The sequence below is a fragment of the Geospiza fortis genome, unplaced genomic scaffold (assembly GCF_000277835.1).
Source record: "Geospiza fortis unplaced genomic scaffold, GeoFor_1.0 scaffold206, whole genome shotgun sequence".
Classification (NCBI taxonomy): Eukaryota; Metazoa; Chordata; class Aves; order Passeriformes; family Thraupidae; genus Geospiza; species Geospiza fortis.
Genome location: NW_005054311.1, coordinates 6,218,932 through 6,240,114, shown reverse-complemented (window position 1 = coordinate 6,240,114; position 21,183 = coordinate 6,218,932). Strand labels below are relative to the sequence as shown.

Below are 21,183 nucleotides of genomic sequence, written 5' to 3'. Positions count from 1 at the left end.
AGGAATGCTGGGATGTACAGAATAAAAATACATGATTTGTCTTTTGCAAGATATTAAGAGATACTCTTCATGATTCTTCTTCACTTTTTAATTGCCTTGAACACATATTGTAAGGGAATGGGGGTAAGATTAATATGGAAGAATTTGACATTGATGTATTCCCCTTACAGAACAGCAACTTTCCACTATTGTGCCTTTGAGGCCCACTGTCAAAGGCACAGGATATTATTGGCACTTTTAAACTAAACCACCAAAAGTTCAAAGTGATTCCACCCCACAGCCTGGAGATCAAAGATGGACAGGCAGCCTCCAACCCATATTCAGACTGTCACTCAACAAAGGACTGCTGGCACATAGAGATTACCCATGGCGAGGCTTTTAATTTGAGAGGCCAAGGAATAGGTGCCTGCATTTGTCCTGCTAAGAATATCTGTTCAAAAAGCATTTTCCAAGTTGTGTCACCTAAGCATATCTCAGTGAAAGTCCTTCAGGATGACATAAGACTTTGCAGACTAAAACAACTTGCTCCTTTCACAGATATAAAATGCTCCATTTAAAAATAATTAATTTTGTTACAGTAAGAGATAATTAAATCAGCCAGCAGTCGAAGGCAGCTAATTGAGAACACAAATTCCCTTTCTACTGCTGATCAAAACTAAATCAGAATTTGTAAAGATGGAGAAGGGAAAGTACCTGTTTTTTGATATGCCATGGAAATAAGATATGTCACCTTCAGACTGAGAGTTTTCTCAACCTCTATAATCTTCCCTATTTCAAATTGTTGCAGGCTGTCAGTGACCTGATTTAACCAGTTAAGGAAAAAAGACACTATCATTATCAAAAGCATACAGTAAGGAGAGTAGAGACTGAAGACACATTGCAAGAATCTGTTTCCTTCCCCTCCCTCACCACTACTGTAATTGCCTGAGTAGAAAATGGAATATGAAAATTTCCAGCACATTTATACTCTTGACCTTTTGTTTTGCTGTTTGGTTTTGGCAACTTCTTATTGTAGAGAATGAAGAAAAGGCAGAAAAGAAAAATTCATCCAAGCAGAGGAAAAGCAGTCACCGAGTAACTTGGAAATCAGGGCTAAAAGGCTTTCAGAATGGTTTTCCAGTCAGCAAGCCTCATATTGTATTTGGTCAGGAAAGTAATTTTTCTTTTAGTTATATTGTATTATTCTTCTTTCATTCCTATTTTTCCCAAGACTACCAGTATCATCCTGCTTTTGTCTTGCATTTAAGAGAGTCATCACTTTGCTGAACCTCACGACACCTGTGTAAATCAAATCAAATCAAATGTCCCTGCTAGGGTTAAGAGCTTTGTTTTCATGACTGCAGGCACAAGGACAAGGGACAGAGGTTTGGAGTCAGACATCCAAATGAAAATCCTCTATTCAATAATACAATGTCAGGTTAGTTTTTGTCTCTATGCTGTTTTTCCTCTTGCTGACTGCAACATGAAATGACTTCATCATCATCATGATTTCATAAAACAATTTATGTGAGTTTGCTGTGATTCCTTGAGGTGAAGTCTCAAGTTTTGAGGGAGGACAGCCTTGTATTTTATCAGGCTGAATATTATTGCTCCACTTCTGAGAACCACAGATTTCTATCTTCTCCTTCTATTCAAGTTATGCTTTTAATCAGAGACACTTGTGACAGTGGATCCTGAGGAGTGGAAGGATTTGTACTCTGTTTCCCCACTATCTTATACATGCTACATCTGATGATTTACAGATACACATATTGCTGTCACTATATGACATAACACTTATACCATTTACTAAGCCTTGCCACACTTCCCAGCCATGCTGTTGGTTTTTTTTTCCATCATTCAGCCTATCAAGATATAAAAGCCTGACATAAAGGGCCATTTTGCCATGTGAGAATTTATCTAGTGCCCACAGGATACTAAGCTCAAGCAGTCAAGAACACCTTGATGAACTGATATCATTAATAATGTTTAAGACATAGTCACAGCTATAGTGGTAGAACACAGAGAAATAAATGCTCTCTGGTAGTAATACTTCATACCATTCTATAATTGGACATATATATTGACAAATTCAGGAATTTAATCACCCTTCAGACTGAGCAACTTCATGATTGTATCAGGCAGAACTTGACTGCAAGTCAAAAGGTTTTTAGCACAATGAAACCCAGCTCTTTAAAACATCTTACATCATACAGAAATTCCATGTGACAAATTAAAAAAAAAAGAAAGTATTCCAGCCACATACTTCATTATAGGTCATGAACTAGGCCAATTTTAGGAGAGAGTGTTAAAGGCTAGTTTCAAGGCTTCTGTTATTTTCTCCATTCTCCCCAGAGACACACTATTATTTGGTTTCCACAGAGGAATAGCTTTTTATATCAGAAAAAAAATCCCAAAGCAGAAGGAAAAAATATCTGATCTGACAAGCATTGCAAACACAGTTAACAAGCTACTTTAATTATCCTCCTAAGATTTTCCCATTTGTACTCTGATCATCATCTTCTTCACAAACTTAATTATGCCTCATTTGTTCTTGCTGCACTACTCTCAATGAGTATTCCAGGTGGAAAAGAGGAGCCTGTTTGTAACTGTAACCTCAGGTAATTGTTTTGTATTTTTTTGTTTTGCTATAGAATAATTCAGAGTTTTTAAAAAATATATATACAAGAGTATCTTTGGGCAATATGAACATTGAGTAGAAAGCTAGGGTATTTCCACATCAGAAAAGCTAAACTTGATGGCTATGTGATCAGCCATCCATCTGAAAATTATCAGTAGTCAGATGATTGAATAAATGAAGAAAATCATGTTGTTATCATCTGCATTTCAGAGATCAGTATTAATAAATTCTGATTCCTCAGCAGAGGAAACCTTTCCACAAACTTGACCTTTGAGAAAGTCAGAAAGAAGAACAACTGGGAATAAATGTGCTTCGTGAGTCAAATACTGAGACGTGAACCTAGTCACTATTTAGAATTTATGCACTTCCAGCACTTTTAAAGTGCATAGGAATTACTGTGTTCTGACTGAGTACAGACTGAGTAAATACCCTGAAGAACCATAATTTAAGCCTGATGAGTTTCTTCTAACTTTTCAAAAGTCCTAGGTTTGCCCTCCTACCATGCCTGAACTTGATTTCACCTAGGCTGCTTTTTGAGACACATTATTCTTATTTAATTAACCTACTGAGACACATGACTGCTGCCCCGAACTCACAAGCATTTTTAAATACAATGAAATGCCAAGACTTAAAATCTAGCACTATATACAAGTAACTAATCTTTACACATTAACCAGCCTTCAAAACTGAAGCATAAAAATTCCACAAAATTCTAAGCTTTCAAAGCATCAAAGCTAAGTTTCTAATTTTTTTAAAAATCGAGAGACACGAGACAGCATTAGAATATATTCCATTCCATGCCTTACCTGAACCAAATTCCATTCCTTCAGAGATTCAGCAATGATAGAAGTAACTGTTGCACATACACCACCAAAAACCATCAGATGATTAGGTCCAAATTTTATTGCATCGTAGAAGGCTTTGAGTCCTTTTGCATTGTCACACTGGAAAAAAAAAAGAGAGAGACAATATTCAATGTCACAAATAAATTAACTAAGAAATAAACTGCAGAGTAGTTGGGCAAGGAAAAAAAAAACTCAGGGGTTCCAGAGATACAAACATAAGACCTAAACAGGAAAAATTAGAGCACTCTCTTCTGCACTCCTAATGAGCAATAGTAAAAGAACAGCAAAAACGCCTCATCACAAAACCGGAACAAAAACATTACAAAACCTCATTCTACAAAACCAGAATTTTGGTACCACCATTTGACAAATAACAAAAAAGTCCAGTAGCAAATGGTTGACCAAAACATTCTCTCCATTTAGAGCTACCATTACCCAAAGCAAAATTTGTAATGTAACACCAGATTGTCAGCAGGGCTTCCATAGTTGGAGGACAGTTTGAGACTACTGATGGTCTCTGCAAAGAAAGTTCTGTCTTTAAAGAAGACTCCTAAGGAGCTTCAACTTAAAGTCCAAGATCAGTATTCTGTGCAAAAATATGTAGCACAGAGCCTGTCATTTAGAAGGGTTGCACCAAGTCTTCAAAAGATAAAATATTCTTTTGAAGTGCTAAGGATTAATTGTTCTGTTCTCATGGCTCACACAGCTTTGAGTGGCAGGCTGGGCTAGATGACATTCTGAGGTCCTTCTAACCTGACCTGTTCTTGGCTTCCCTGATAATCAGTTTGATCATTATTTCAGGTGTAGAGGATTTTACTGTAAACTGAGACCAAGACTGAAAATTAAGAAAAAAAGGCTCATGCTAGTCAGTATTGTAAAAGACACATCAATCCTCGAATAAATTACTATTAATAATTCATAATAACCCTAATTCCTAAGCTTGCAATAGAGTATTAATAAATTATGTGCCTGAAAGTTGAATTTGATTCCAAACCATACTGGAAGTCAGAAGTACCAACAGAATATAATAGCAGCTGCCACTGCTCCACTAACAGCCACTCCTATCTCTTTTTGAAACACAAGTTTTCTGCCCTCTTTTGCCTCCTCTGCAAAGTCTTCCTTGAATGTACTCTTTGTAAGAACTATCATACACCAGCCTCCAATATTTCATTACAATTATTCAATAAAACAGTTCATTTACTATCAGCATCCAAGTAGCAATTGTATTGCATTCTGCAGAGAGAATAAAGATTTTGACTAAGAAGTTTGGAAGCTTATATTAATCTCCTTACTGAATTAATATGCTAAAAGAAAAATTTTTATATTTGCATTATATTTGTAAGAATAGAATTATTGCTCCCACTTATTCAAAATGATACAGATATTTAATGAATAGACTCTCTTAAATTGCATAATATAGCCCAATGCTTTCTTTCTTAGTGCAGAAAAAAACCCCAAAACTTCTCAGTACAGCAGAGGCTCCCCTGTCAGTATAACGTGTTGGTGACAAGCTCACATTTTAAGGGAATTAAGACTGTGATCATTGGAAGAAGCAGTATCCTCCATTCTTACTCCTTCACTCCCTACTTAAAGACCAAGTGCAACCAGAAGGCTCAGCTATTCCTTAAATCTAAAAGCAGCCAAGGACACAGAGCTTTAGGTATCTGCACTTAATTGACATTTAGCCAAGTCTTTTCCCTCATCCAGCTTATGACATGAAGCTGCAGCAGAAGAGATTGCTGAACTGGTTTTCATACCAACTTAAAACCAGTTACTATAATTATTTTTATTTTTTTATTAGGTCACATTTAAAATGTATCACTAAGTAGCAGTTTGAGGAGATTATAAGCCATATATGAAACAAAAATTATGTTAATAGTAAGATAACTGTCCAAAGTTGCAGACTGTGAAGGGCCATGTAGACGTTATGAATACATACATGATAAGGATTTATGGTAGGTTATCTGAAGTAAAATCCACACTAAAACCCACACTTACATCACAAAACATCTGATGCATTTTTAACTTCTATTTGCCTACAAAATGTTTCTCACTGCAGTAAACTTCAGAAATTATGGGTTGCAGTAGGTCAGCTTGCTGGGAGGTCCAGAATTGGTATAAGGTCTTTCTTTCTTATTTGATTTTTCATGGTTATGAATATACTAGCATGACAACAACCCCTTTTCAATCACACAGCAATTCTCTTGGGAAGGTATGCCAAAATGTTTGCTCATCTCTCCCAAAGTGAAGGGTTCACACTGCTGAAATGTATCACTGATCAATCAAAAGTACCTACAATAACACCAGGGCTTCTCTTCAATGTGATCCAGTTAAAATGTTTTCACCTTTGTACTTTCCTCCTGACTAGTCTCAGCTCTCTCTCTTCTAGGCCACCATAAATAATTAGAGTAGACTCTGCCTATTCCTTGAGCAAAACTGTCCCAATAGTCTAAAGTATGTCTCAGAGATAAAGAACAAGAACTTAATACTGTGGCTGGCCACACTGGACAGAAATGAAAGGAAAAATGAGAAAGATGGGAGAAAGCAGACTTTCACATTTGTTTAATGTCACATTTCACAACATACACTGTGTATAACATTCTTCCCTGTAAGCAACAGAACAGTCTGTCACAAGCATTAAAGAATAAACATTCAGATAAAAATAATAGCCCTACCAAGCCAGACAGAAAAGCAGGAGAAAAGGTTTCTTCCTGCCTCTAGTCTGAGGAGCGTATCCTTAGCGAGCTCCTGGAGCCCTGTGAACAACTGGATTTTTTCAGAAATCCCAGGTCGCCACTGCTGCTCATGGTCTTCAATTCCCAAACCCTACATATATAACCATAAAAGAGGGCAGTGCTGTTGAAAGACAACAATCACTGAAATTCCCATCATGTTGCCACCCAACGACTTCCTGAATTGTTGTCTCCAAGTGACTCCAGCTGGGTCCAGGGAAAACCCTTGGCAGCAATCTACAAGACAACTCAAGACTGCATAAAAACAAAAATCCACATTAAAAAGTAAAAGCTAGAAAGTCCTGGCCACATGTGGATGACAAGAAGCTGACTGTCTTACTAACTGTAGCATGACTGACAGCAATGAAGGGGAAAGAATCCCTCATAAAAAGTCACAAACTTGTATCATGAAAAATATAATCTGAAGGAGCCAACACTGCTTTCACCGCCAAGTTTTGATATTGTCATCAACATGTCTACTTCACTGACCCGGACTCAGCCAGCTCACTTCCAAGCCACGTATAAAACAGGGCAGCTATGCTGTGTCCCTGAACTTGACTGCACATTCAAACACTGACCATGGTTGCAATACATTTACCAAAACTAGAATTTCAAGTATATGTGATTTGTCATTTATCACAATTTTCTTCAGGAGAAGGGGTTGAGAACTGCCTACCCCAAACACATTAATTGCTGTGCTTACTCTCAGCCAAAAGCCAGGAATAAGCAAAATATAAATAGCAAACATACATATTAATGAAATAATTACATTAAGTGTATCTCTTAGCACACCGACTTGATACAGACTACCTGGAAAATTCACAAGGCAAAATACAACCAAATCACTAAGCAAAGGTTTGTGAAGTGTCCTGCCTCTTGCTATGACAAAGACAGCTTAATATCACAGCTGGCATCTGACAAAGTGTACATAGAACTGCCTATTTTAATTAGGAAAAATAGCCAGATGAACTGTTGTATAGGAGAAGAGTCAAAGGGATTTGTGGATTGGAGTGTTAACCTTCCTGAATCCTCTTCAGAGGAGCAGCTGACAAATAAAAACTGTAATCCTCCACTGAGAAAAGGATGTGAATACACAGGGAGGAAGAACTGCCTGAGGCGTTAGGGGTGCACACAGGCAAGAAACATTTCTGGAGAGAACAGCACAGCAACTGAATACACAGGAGAGACCTCCCATCTACCCAAAGGCCCTCTGCAGCTGGGAGAAAGGATGTCCCGTGTGAAGGCCCCACATCACTGAAGTCATGAGAAGCAGCAGGACTGACCTGTGAGGGTTGTTGGCTGCCAGGAGGGCTGTCTGGCAGACAGTGAAAGAGACACCGGGGTGTGCACTGAAATCCTCATGGCCATAAGCATAACACACTGCAAGTCCTTGGTGCACAGAACAGAAATTTGTGCGGCTCTTATACAATAAAAAGTTTTGTCAACTCCATAACATTGGCAGGTTTGAGTAATTACAGGGCTAGCACAATAGCAGATACTTGCAATTTAACTGATCTTGTTAGAGTTGCACAGCAGTGAGCATTGCAGGGACAGATACTCTGGTCACGTGTGATTATGTTTAGATTTCTAGCTGTTGGATAGCTATGCTGAACTGTTTCTCAGCAAGCTGTATTCTGGCACAACTACACTTTTTCTGAGTAAAAGTAAACATGAGGAACTATTTTGGTGTCTATTGAGCTACTGACAATTGATGTTAGAGAGCCTTTATGAAAAGAGGGACTAACAAACAGCTGTCATCTGCATAATAAAATATCCAACTTTATCAAGTGATAGCAGAGCTTTCAGCAGCAATCTGCCCTAAATGCTCATAAATATATTAAGAGACTTTGAACAAAAAGAGCAAAGGTACAAAGCCTTATTCCTATCCTCTACAAAATCTTGCCTAGAAACATCAACAACTGTGTTACAACATCACCTCAAATGGAGCTAAGAGATGAGAAACACCAACAATTATTTTAATTTAGTTTTCACTGACTTCTTTAAAGTCCTCAATAAATACAGACAATTCAGTGAAGAACATATAGACAACTGCTCAGAGCTACAAAAAATGTCAATCAATTTGGCAAACTCTGCCTGCTTTATATGGGCAGGGCATGCTTCCCCTGAGGTTTGTCTCTGTTTTCAAGTATCTGTGATTTTGGTACTTTAAAAGCCAGCAATTATATTTTTGCATTTAATTGCTGTAGCTGGATTTTCTTTCCATGAGTTTGTACGACTGCTCTTGGAACCTCCACTTTGACAACCACAGCATCTGGTGACAACATAATTATCCATTGAAAGAAAAAGCACTACTTTTCAATTGTTCTAGAACACACTGTGCAAAGTAGATGTGAAATGTCTCACCAGAAGATATTATGAATGCTAAAAGTTCACAAATACATGAAATTAAATTGGACTAGGTCATAGACAAAAAAAATCAATTCAAAGCTTTTTAGTGGGGAGATGGCAATTTTCTCATGAAACACTTGAATCACAGATTTTTGGTGGCCAGGATACTATTCTAGGGAAGCAAGACCAAAATCTCACCCTTTCCTGCTGGTGAACAGACAAAGCCAAGTTCTTGCATCAAGTCTGGTCTGAACTGCTGTAGCCATTCCCATTTTCTGCATTTGAAAAACAAAAGCAACTCATTCCAGCAAGTATACTAAACTTGTCTGTCTTAAAACTGAACTTAACTCATCCCAAATGGTGAGCTTTTCTGTATGTGATTTCTCTATCATATTTTAATTTAACTAAAATAATGCAATCATATTTAGCAATCATATTTGGTTTTGCTTTAGAAGGACTGGCAACAGCAGAGGAGGACTTAATCTTTTCAGTGAAATATTTCCCAGTAAATTAATTCTCTTACCTTGACACCTCTTGACATACTTCTAGACTTTATCTAGCAATTTCTTGATTTTGCCCGCTGCACAGCTCACCAAGTGCTGCCTCTAAGGTACTGGTGCTTGGCATCTCATTTAGCAGCTTATACTCTGCCTTAGGCGCCAGCAGCCACTCCAATGACTGATCCCAAAGCAAGGGGGACCATTTGGTCCTCTGTCCCCTTATGTCCTAAGAGCCTGTCTAAACACCTTGTGAAGGCTCAGCCTCTTGCTCAATGACATTTTCTTTTTATTCAGTTCACTGTTTGGAACTGAGTCCACCAAGCAAGATAAACAAAGACTTCCTGTCTCTCCTTATAAGAGAAGTATATTTACTTTTCTCAACAATACCCTTTTTTATTATGTGACTTATATTTTCAGTCTCATTACTATTTCTTGGAGTATATAACATTTACACTGAATGATTCCAATTTAAGAACTCCAATATTAAATGAAATTGGGATGTAGCAAATAGATAAATCCTTTGTAATCAAAATTGACTCTATGTTTCCATCCCGATTAAACATGCAGTAGTATCAGATATTAATTTGACTTCCTCTTTTCAGAGTAAACTTGCATTCAGCTGGAAAGGTGACGTCTTCTCTCAAACAAAGGTAAAGCTTTTCCCTGATATGGAACTGTAACACACACAGAAGTTCAGAAGAACATCAAGAAGCATTTTGTTTATTTATGATATGAAGATCACTCCATTTAATAACGCAACTATTCGTTGATGTGGCAAGGTTTTGGTAGCAGAGGAGCAGCAGGGGTGACTTCTGTGAGAAGACACCAGGAGTTGTCCCCACATTTTTCCCCAGAACTGACAGCCAGTTCTGGCCAGCTCCAAAACTGCCCACTGCCCACAGCTGAGCCCATTCAGCTCATGAAACTCTGTGATAGCACATTAAATAACAGGCAAAAAAGTCCCACTGTACAGCAGCTGTGAAAGAGGAACAAGAAAAAAGATACGAAAGCAACAGCCCTGCAGGCACCAAGGTCAGTGAGGAAGGAGGGACAGGAGATGCTCCAGGTGTGGCAGCCCATGGTGAGACAGGCTGGTCCCCTGCAGCCCATGGAGGTCCATAGTGAAGCAGAGATCCACAGCCTTTTTTTTTTTTTTTGCCTTTTTTTTTTTCTTCTTCTTCTATCTGTACCACCAGTCCTGTGCAGGAGTTGTTCAAGGACTGTACAGCAATGGAATTCAGATAACACTGGCTAGGATGCAAGAAGTTGAGCAGGAATTCAAAACAGTGTTATCTTCTTGTGAATTGCTAACAGAAAGCTAACTTCTGGGCCTTAGAGAGACCCTATTGTGCAAAATGAGCAATTAGTCAGATCCCACAGTACAAGTTACTGAGTTTTGTTGGATTGTTCTGCAGTTGGACCTGCCATCTTGAATCAAATTGGTGTTAGTTCAAATATTCCTAGACAAGAGGGGATTTTATAACATCCATATTGTACTGGCTCACCCACAACATACAGTCCATTTTATTTAACTTACTCACTTTATTAATCTAATAAAATATTACACAAGATGGTTTTACAGATGTTTTTTAATTACCAGCATTAATTGAAATGGATGGATGTTTCCAAAAACAATGTCCTCTTGAATTAGAATTTTCTCCAAGTATCCTTAAAGCTGCTTGTGGATGTTCACATTCGCAGTTTTGTGGCATAAATATATAAAACACAAAACTAACTCTTAGTACTGTATTGGGTTTTTTTCTGATATTCTGGTGCTCAAACACCTATCAAGATATTTTTGAAAATTCAGTATTAACAGGGAGACCAATACCTTGCTTAATTCTTCCTCCCAACCTAACCTTTACTCTCCATTGCCGTTATGTTTTATAGAAGTATGTTGAATTATGGAAAAGCATAAAAATTCCAAAGGAACAGTAAAATAATATATCCAAACATATTTAGAAAAGAAATAATATATTCTGATTTTGAGAATAAGCCAGCTTTGCTTTCTCCAGCTATTCCAATTTTTACCAAGAAGATCAACATTACAATGGTTGCTAACAAAACAAAGAATTATTTTAATTATTCAATAATTGAAGAAATCTTCAGACTTTATTTTTATCAAAATACTTTTTTAAATGCCCCTAGGAAATCAGTTCTGTTTTTTGCATTTAAGTAACCTCAGAAGGTGTTAATTGCTTCAGACACTTGAAGCCCAAGATCATTATAATTTAAATTTATTGTTGCAATCTACTGATTATTTTGTTGTCTCTCAGACATGTGCTGTAGTAGAATTACAAGGTATTTGCCAGCTGCTGCTCAAGTACAGACTGAGAGCTAAAGGAGACAATACTGGCAGGTTCAACACAGAGTCACTAATGCCAATTCTTCAATTCTGTACTTCTCTTTTTTTTCCTTCCTTTCATTATTACCATTTATTATTTATCATTACACTGCCAGAAGTAGCCTATGTTTTCATAGTCACATTCTGTTGAAATATTTCTGTTAGATTTCCTTTCATTCCCTCCCCAGAGCTTTTTAGAATATAGGGAAGAATTCAGAAAAGTGAAAAGTGTCATTTAAATATGACACTGGATTATGTTTTCCACATCTAGAGTATGGAAAAAATAAGACTTTTCGCATGAACAATCAAAAATAATGCATCATACTTCATTCTATGTTTTGTAAATAAATTTTCTGAAACTGCCTTTAAAGCTATAGTTTCACCAGTTTTCTCCTTTCCTTATGTTTGCTACTGACTATGTACTCAGTTTTAATAGGATTGGGGGTTTTTCCCCCCAGGTAATTTTGGAAATAGGAAAATCACCTCATCCAGGGGAAGGGTACCATCTCTAAACTTTTAGTGTGTCTTTTCAGTACACTGAAAACTGTTACATACTAAAGATGTATGCAGCAGTGCTCTTTACAGTAAATAAAATAAAATACTGAAATAAGAGAATAAAAAAGGAGAAAAATCCAAATTTATAAATAAAAATCAAGAAGTTCTTGTAGGTGGAAGAAAATAGAGGTGCACTAGAGCAAAACATTTAAAGTACCAGTGATATACATGATAGACTGCCTGGCACCCCTCTCTGCAGTAATAAGCTGCAACTGAAACCAAGATAGGAATGCAAAGATATTTTGAAAAATCACTTGACCCTCAGCAAGCAGCAAAAAGTACTTGTAGGGGAAGTCTGCTGTATGAATTCTTTCTTTACCATGATCTACTTAGTCATGGAAAAGGCTTTATTTTTACAAAAAATGGTGGGGGCAAAAAAAAAAAAAAAAAAGAAAGAAATCTTTCTTGATACTTTTCTGACATGAAATTCAAAAATTATTCTGAGGTTGAAGAAATATGGAGAAAAAAACCCAAACAAACAAAAAACCAAACCAAAAAAAAAAACAAAAAAAAAATAACCAACACAAAAAAACCCAAACCCAAAACTCTTCAGCATCTTTCTGGTTAAAAGACATGTTGAAATAAAGTCTCCCTTGTGTGCCTCTGTCATACAGCAACAAGGCCCATGTCTCAGTGCTCACAACCACAGAAATTTCCAAATAAACGTTCACCAGGGATGACAAGAAGCACAGATGACTCCAAGGCCCTTCAGAATTGTTCTGATAACTTCTGAAAGTCATTTACCTGAAAAATGTGAGACAATCTCTTAAGCTATCACAAGGATGCCTGTAGCATCCTTGAGAATATATTTGAATTTTAATAAAAGGTCCGAAAGCACCTGGTATTTTTGGAAAATATGATGAAACTCTTCTACTTTAGAGGATTATATTCAACATCAAGAGTGCTTAGTGGTATGTGTAGCTCCCAGCATGACTTTTCTGAAGCAATACTATTTGAAAGGGGTTCTTTTTGGTGTGTCTTTTTTTTAATTCCCCAACAAGAACTTTGGAAACACAGACAAAGATCAGAATTAAAATACAGCTGACAAAGTAAGACGTTAGAAAGGGCATAATGAATTAAGAATAGCAAAAAATAATTTTTTTTACTCAAAGGTCAAGAAAATCTGGTATAATAACTGCCATCACAAGTCCATGATTTTTAATTAAAATCTTTCTGTGATGTAAAACAGTTGAACTTTGCCCATAGTGAATGAAATTCTGCTAAGCTAATTTATCTAATGAGGAATAACGTGTGTGATCCTTTGGATAAACCACCATTAAGTTAGCCCATAAAAGCCAAATTAAATTCATGGTATGCTTAAATTTGGCTTGAATTAACATAGCATGAGACTACAATAATTCACCATTTTATAGAAGTCTTAGGCTGGAAATGGATAGAGTACATATCAGCGCAGTTAGCATCATATTCTTTTCCCCCCTTAGTACCTGGCAAAAGAGAAAACATGGAGAGAGTAAAGTTTTATTTCAGCAGCTACACAGATAGGATGACATTCAGCCTGCCAGTAGGCACAATGCTTCACAGCCAGCAGGTATGAAAAACCCCCAAAATCCCAGTGCCAATTAGCAACCTTGCTAACAAAAACCTGAGGTGCCATGGACTCATCTGCAGTGGGGAGTTGACTCAAAGTTGAGCCTAAGAGGCAAAAGAAAGAGAAGGATCAGCCCTGGAAGTATGAAGAGACAGTGGAATGGAAACCTGTTCAAAAAGACTTCCAATTTCATTAGCCCTGTAGGCAAGGTTGTCACAGGCATTACTTCAAGCCAAACTTAATTTGTTGTTTTCCTATCTAAAGGCTCTCCTTGATATGAGTTTTATATTCCAGAAGAATAAGTGGTAGAGATTGGGGTCCACTTCAAAAACCTGAAGTGGCGGATCTGTCTGATATCCTGTCACACTCACGCATGAACACTAAATTTCAATAGCTTTAAAGCTATAAAAGCAATATACTGCCTCCACACTGCAAATTGCAACTTGATTAACAAACAGCTGTTCCTTTGCAAGATCAGGAAAGGGTAGTAGACTGACAAATGTTCTTTATTTTCTTACAGCCCTTACAGAAAATCTTAATTAAGCTTGCCAAGAGCATGGTATTGACCCTTGGGGGTTCACTTCTTATGCTCCCCCTGAAAAAAATGCTATGTGACATAAAAGTGAAATAGACCTAGATGGGTGCAGGTGAAATGCCCACAGAGAGCACAGCTCAAACCTGCAGTTAACCCCAGATAAACCACCCAGATGTTTAAAACTAAATATATTCAATGCAAGTCTGAAAACTGCAAACAAAATCTATACTAGAGGCTAAGGTCTGCTAGCGTGCCCATCTTAGCGTAATTGGGTCACCCTACTTCTCTTCCTTTCCTTTCTTAAATGTGTTGCATACTTGTGACACACTCACAACAAAACGTGTTCCTCATCTCCTTGCCTGCTTGCCACCCAAGATGAATGTAGGAGCCCAAGAACTGTTTTGTCTCTGAGCACACTCTCCTCCTTCGTAAGGAACCCCAACACGAACTCCTGCAGACATATCTCACTGAACTAGGAATTCCTGAACCAGTAAGTCCTACTGTTTATTAACCAAGCTCTACAGAAATCTCACTGACACACCACGAAGAAGTTCCAAACTACCAAATCCTCTGTCATCTGCCCAGTTGTCTTCCCACTGTGGTTATACTTGAAACTTCCCTGACTGCTGCTATTACTTTGGCACGTAATGCTCTGCTACCCCACAAGCAAAGCTTATATGCATGAGTAGAATTCATCCCTGTGTAAATTGACTTTTTTAACTTGCCTAAACATCACTAAAAATGGCTTGACTAAACTCTAATAAACTGTAAATGACTAAACTGCCTGAATCATCATAGTAGAAAATTCACTTACTAGTTCAGTAACTGGATAGAGAAACATGTAAGTTTTTCCATCTGTCTATGGAGATAACCCTGCCTTAAAATCTCCATGATTTTGTCAGACTCATTCAGTCCTAAGCTGCCCAGAGATAAAAAATAAATTAAAAAATCATGCAAATATCAAGTTCCTCAAGACAGCCTGCTTTCTTTTATACCATGTACTCCAACAGAGCTAAATTGCTTTAAGCTTGTACAGGGAACAGTGCAGATTCTTGACATTCTTTTGCCAAACATGTACTGACTGTTACTCAGAATCTTAACAGGCTGAAATGGTATAAAATGCTAATAAAATGATTCTAATCATTCTGTCAAGCATGGCTGACACTACACTGTCAAGTGAAGAAAAGTACTTTGTACAGTTCTGGATCAATTTTATTTTTTTACTGTGGCATCTTATAGGTAGAGGAAGTAGTGTGAATGAGTTAAAATCTTCTTACAATTTTTTAGGAGATAAAATGAAGGAAAATGTGCAAGTCCTGACCAGGTGAAATATTAAATTGACAATGACCTTGCCCAAGGAAACCACTCTCAAAATGAACCAGTGCTATGAATACCTCATGGGATTTCAAATGTCTTACTTGATATGACACTCAATGTCTCAAGGGGAGCAAAGGGGTTTCTGTCATTAAAGTCTTCTAGTACAAAGTAGTGGTGCAGAAAAAGAGACCTAAAAAGGTTGTCTTATGGTTATTGGAAACTGCATAAAAATTGGCAGCTGTGGAAAATGTTGCTGCAGGAGGGAGGCACAAGATCTAGCTCAAAACCAGTAGTGAGAATGTACACTAGCAGGACTAGGATTTCAAAGCTTTGATGAAATGCAAGCAGAGACGCGCCAGTGCCACAGACCAAATGACACAGTAGAGCCAAGAAAAACATTCTTTACTTAGGTTGTGGTCAGAAACATATCACCTGGCTGCCACCTTTCCACAGCCCAATTAGAAGAGTTTATGCAAATGGTTCCCAATTCAGGTAAAGCAAGTTGACAAATTACTACCATTATTTAGAGTTGTTTGTATATTACTGCTGACCTCACATTGAAATGGATGAGTTCACACCATCTTTTCCATTCTGTCAAAGCAGCATATGCACTTACACGTTTGTGCCAGCATGTGCACACAGGGACAAGGACAGAGGAGAACAACAGCCTTGCTGGTTGCCACAGATCTTCCTGCAGCCCTGATTTGACTGGTATGCTTTGAGGGTGAAGGACAACAGAGCAGTTAAAAGGAAATGCTCTTTTCAAACACCCCATATGTTAGCTTTAAGAATAGGACAGTGTGGCAGTAGAGTTCCACGTATTAATCTTAAAAAAAAGAAATCCACAAGCAAAGAAACAAGCAAACAAACAAAAGCAAAACAACCTTCACTGCAAACAAACTCATAAAGCCAAAACAAATCGGCTCCCAAAAATGGAGCTAGAAGCACAAGTCAACTTGCTGATCTGAGGAGCACATAATGAAAAAATCACATCTCAGGTGCCAGTTCAAAAAAATATGGAACAGCCCATTCCTTGGGTGCAGTGGAGACTGTATTCCCTAGAAACTGTAAAACCAGTGGAAAAAAAGAGGGATAATTTCTTCCACTGCCTCCTATTTACACTGCTATATGCAAACCAATGGGAGACTGTGTAAGTACCCTCTTCTAATGTGTTCAAAATGTAGTTTAAGCTACTGTAGGAGTTGGAAGATAGGAGACTCCCACCCACAGCAAAGAAGAGGAGAGAGAGACAGGGATATGTATGAATCACAAATATTAACATGTATTTGGGTGGCATTGATGTGTTAGCATGCAAACATGACAGAGTTGGAAGGGGGAAAAAAGTGTCATGTCTCCCCTAATGACAAAGGCTTATGGACTGCTCTAATCTCAGAATATTTCCACAGATATGCAGATATGACAAAACAAGTACACCTCCAGATTTCAGAATTCCTCATGCTTTAAATTAATGATGATAACATTACAGGAAGGGAAACAAAAAAATTGTCCACTGCTTTCTCCATTGTGTCGCAACCATCTCTGTGAATTTCTTTTATTCATAAACTATGAACAGTGTGTGTACAGCCATAAACATTAGAAAAACTATGAACATAATTAATTAATTGAGATCACAATAGAAAACAAATTTAGGAAAATTAGACTACAAGAGTTATTTGCAGTGTTACTCAGAGAAATTGTTTCCCAAGTTTGCATTTTAATGTTTAAATCAACAAACAAAAGGCTTTTCAGCACTTAATATTGGGTACACAGCCTACTGATAATCAACTTCTGAGTGCTACATACTTCTACTCTATGCCACAACATTCGGAAAAGAGATTAGCTTATCAAAACTTATCAAAGTACTAGTTCTTTTTGACTAGTTCCTGACAGTTGAAGAAGCTCTTTATAGTCTTGTTTTGATAGGTTTTCAACTTGTTTGTGCATTAATTCCACCGTATGTATTAGGAACAACTTACACTGGTAAACCCTGTATTCCTCACTGAGTAGAAAGGATTCACCTTCTAATCCATGATTTATCATTGGTGATAAATTTGTACATGCACCTTGAAATGCCATTTGACAGTCTAGCTTGGCCTTTTCAAAAACATTTAGCAGCATTAGTTCCTGTACCTTCTCATGTGCAGAAAATATTGGGTAAGTTCTTAATTACAAGTTCTTAGTGTCCAGCAGATAGGGTGCTGTGAGTCTAAATGCCATTTAATCAAAAATATGTAAAACAATATGACTAAATTATGTAAGACCTATATAAATTAAGCTGATATGAAGTTTTAGTGCAGCATAACAGCAACCTTTAAGACAAAAAAATCACACTTTTATCAGCTATCTGCATTAAAAGTGGCACAATGCAAATAACACTGCTTTCTATTTAGAAATAATAAATCAGAAGTGATTTGGCACAGCTTTAATCTGTTATAAATAATTTAATTTCCTTCCATTTGTAAATAAACTCTATTTAAAACCTCACAGAGTTTCTGTAAGCCATCTTATTAACATTACTCACTCTGTGACTTCACATTTTTAGAAAATATTTATAGTTAAATCTTCAAAAAGGTATTTCTTCTGTTTAAAGCAAAATATTGATTTTTCATGGGATGATTCTTTCTTTTTACTACAAGCCACCAAAACACCAAGGCATCAAGGACCTGAGAAGAATATACCTTTTATTTCCACTTGATGATCTAGACAGAGGAACACTTCTAATTTAACTCAAATAGTTTCAGGACACCTTTAGCAAGAGAACAGAAGTGTTCTTTTTCCTGTCTATCCTGAGCCTGGCAGTTAAAAAAAGAATAATCTCTTCTGAGTGGCAAGACTGGACTACCTCAAGCTGAGAAGAGACACAAACAAGAGGCTCTAAATATCAGCTAATGCTGTAAACACAAAGGTCAAAGTCAGCTAACCCTCTTGTTATGTTGAGTCCAACTCCTGCCAGCAAGTGTTTGTCAAACCTACCTTCCTTTTTAGACTTGAATCTAAAGGCACTTAACTCCTTGATGCCACTGATTTCTGAACAAACAAGTTTGGTGATATGCAAACGTAAACCTCTCCTTTAGAGTCATTGATTAACTCTATAGGAAGCCAGCAAAATGGGTAATATTAGCTTGGAAAACTGCAATTGGTTACATGAATGATTCAAGAACTTCTTGCAAAGAACAGAAAAAAAACCAGAAGCTGAGTGAGCTAAAAGGAACATCATGACAACCCCAGAAACTGTGGGGCCAAGTGGAACAGGACAGAGGCCAAGACTTCCCCTACCCAGATCCCGAAAGGACACAGCTTTCTGCTTCAGGGAAGCTGCTGGAACAGCAAACTGAAGCCCTTTGCTCATGACTCATTTACCTGAGCTCAGCCAAGTCAAACTCATGTCTGTGCACAGGAGGGCTGTGCTGCCCTTCACCGACAAGGCAAAGGTTTGTGTTAACAGCCCCCTCGTGAATTTCATCAAGGCAAATCCAAAGTCTCACATGTAGGAGCAAAGAGCCCCGTGCAGCAGCTCAGGCTGGGGGCTGACAGGCCAAGCAGCACCCCGAGACAGGAAAGGGGAAGTCTGGTGAACAAGAAGTTGAATATGTGCCAGCAGTGGGGCTGTGCGGGAGTGAGTGCAGACTGCTCTGCACTAGCAGAAGCACAGACAGGGGTTTCATGGGACAGACTATTCCCTTTTAGTCATCGTTGTCAAAGCTGCATTTCAAGCAGCCTGCTCATTTTTGAGCCTTTGGATACACAGGAAATTCTGATGAACAGGAGAGAAACCAAGGAGAAACATCAAAAGGGTGACGGAGCATGTGATGCACGAGGAACAGCTGGAGAAGCTGGGCTCCTTCAGCCTCGGGAAGGGAAGGCAACCAGGGCAGCCTTCTAGTCCTTGATGGGGAATACAGATGGAGGCAGACTCTCCTCACAGACATGCAATGGAAGAACAAGAGCTCACAGTCTCAAGCTGCAGCAAGACCAATTCTGATGGAAGAGGTACAAGGGCAAGTTGAGTGATCAAGGATTGGAATGAGTTAACTAGAGAGCTTGGGAAAATCTCCATCCTTAGAAATTTTCAACACCTGATAGTTCAGCGCCCTGAGCAACCTGAGAGAGCTTCAAGATTGGCCACTTTGAGCAGGATGTTGGACCCAATGATCCCCAGAGGTCCTTTTCAAGGAAAATTAATCATGATATTTCAATAATAAGTTGCCACAAGAGCTGAAAGCAAAGCAAGACAGGCACAATTAGCCTCACAACACCATGTCTACTCATAGCAGTCTCCAATGCAGCACTTATTCCAGCCAACCCAACAGCAATTCCAGCATTAATTTAATAAAGACTTTTTTTCAAGCAGTACCTATGAGCACTGAAAATATAGGGTCTTCACCCCATTTTTGGAATGAAGCTGTGCAGATGAAACTTTTGAGCCTAAGGTTTATATTACATTTTCCATCATCAATAAGAATCCCTTTGCAATGGGAAAGCAGAAAATTATTTTGGCTATTTTCCTTAAGACAGAAACAGGAATACATATATATATAAAAAATGATTGAGAAAGAATGGCATCATTAATCTTCATATAACGGTGTTCTCCCTGGCTCTCATGAAATAATTTATTTGAAACTTTGTTTTTTGCTTTTTAAATTACATTTCCATCATGGTTTGTTCTCAGTCACTATAAAGAGCATTATTTACGGATTGTTGTGGCTAGTTAGACAATTGTTTTCCTTGTACTAATTTCACACCGTTTTGGCACAATTTTTCTAACTAGATGAATTTCAACTTGTCTAAAATATTTTCTTAAAACACCGTTTAGTCAAGCAAGTGATATCATCTTTCATTTTTACATACTTAGGTTCACCCAGCAACCTCTGACGGCTGAGGAAAAATACTACAACAGTGTTTATTAACCCAGAAATACAGGATGTGTCACTTTTTGCCAAGGTCCCAGAATAATTCCTGGCAAGTCAGAGTTTATGAAAGCTCAGTGAAAGCTCTGATTATAATATTCCTTGTAATAATTGAAATATTGAAATAGTATAATGATGTAAGGTATTTATAACTTATTGTAATTACAACTTCTCCTAGAAAACACCAGATTGTCTAGGCTATATTCCTGGAAAGAAAGCATCTGCTAATCTTGATAAACAGAGCAGAAAAGTGGGATCTCATTTAGAATAAATATTTCTAATATCCATTCATTGCTTTTCTCAGGACTGTTCCTTGAACTGAGACCAGCCCCAGAAGTTGCCAGCACATGCTACATCCTGTGGAAGCAAACCCTGGATGCCCATCACTCCCCAGCTGTGGGGTGCACAGTGTTTCACTCTGGAGTTACTGCTAGTCAGGAGACAAGAGAAAAGCACTTAAATGTAATTCCCATTTCATTCTTAAAATACTGTCTTTCAGATGAGTACTGTATTCTATATATCTGTGAAAATAGTGTTGGAAAGACTTAGGTTGGAGGTAACAAAATGGTTGGGAACAGAGAGATGATAAAATTAGATAAGGTAAGAGACCCTGAACCAATCCTGGAAGACAAAAATGTCACTGAGTGAATCTGTGCTAAAACACTCTTCATCTAAATTGTGATTGTGAGCCCTTTAAGGACAGATCTCATTTGAATGACTCCCCTTAGGTAATCAAATAAAAAAATTCTTCTGATTTCCTACCATCTGTTTAAAATAGACGGGAAATAGCAGATGTCAGTTGGGTGTGCAAGAATGTACTATCATGTAATGTTCCCATCTCTTCCCCGAGTACTCCTTAACCCTAGTACCACTTCTGCCCTGAGACATCCCAATTACTTTCACTCCAATCCTTCTCCTTCACACTCTGTT

At 37.8% G+C, this 21,183-nt stretch overlaps 1 protein-coding gene across 1 annotated transcript in view; it reads right to left on the bottom strand.

The window, feature by feature from the left end:
• The window catches only part of GABBR2 (gamma-aminobutyric acid type B receptor subunit 2), a 462,692-nt gene that overhangs the window by 350,580 nt on the left and 90,929 nt on the right, over nucleotides 1-21,183 (bottom strand). Inside the window, 1 exon segment of the mRNA XM_031055642.1 lies at nucleotides 3,427-3,564. Coding sequence (XP_030911502.1) covers nucleotides 3,427-3,564 — 138 coding nt within the window.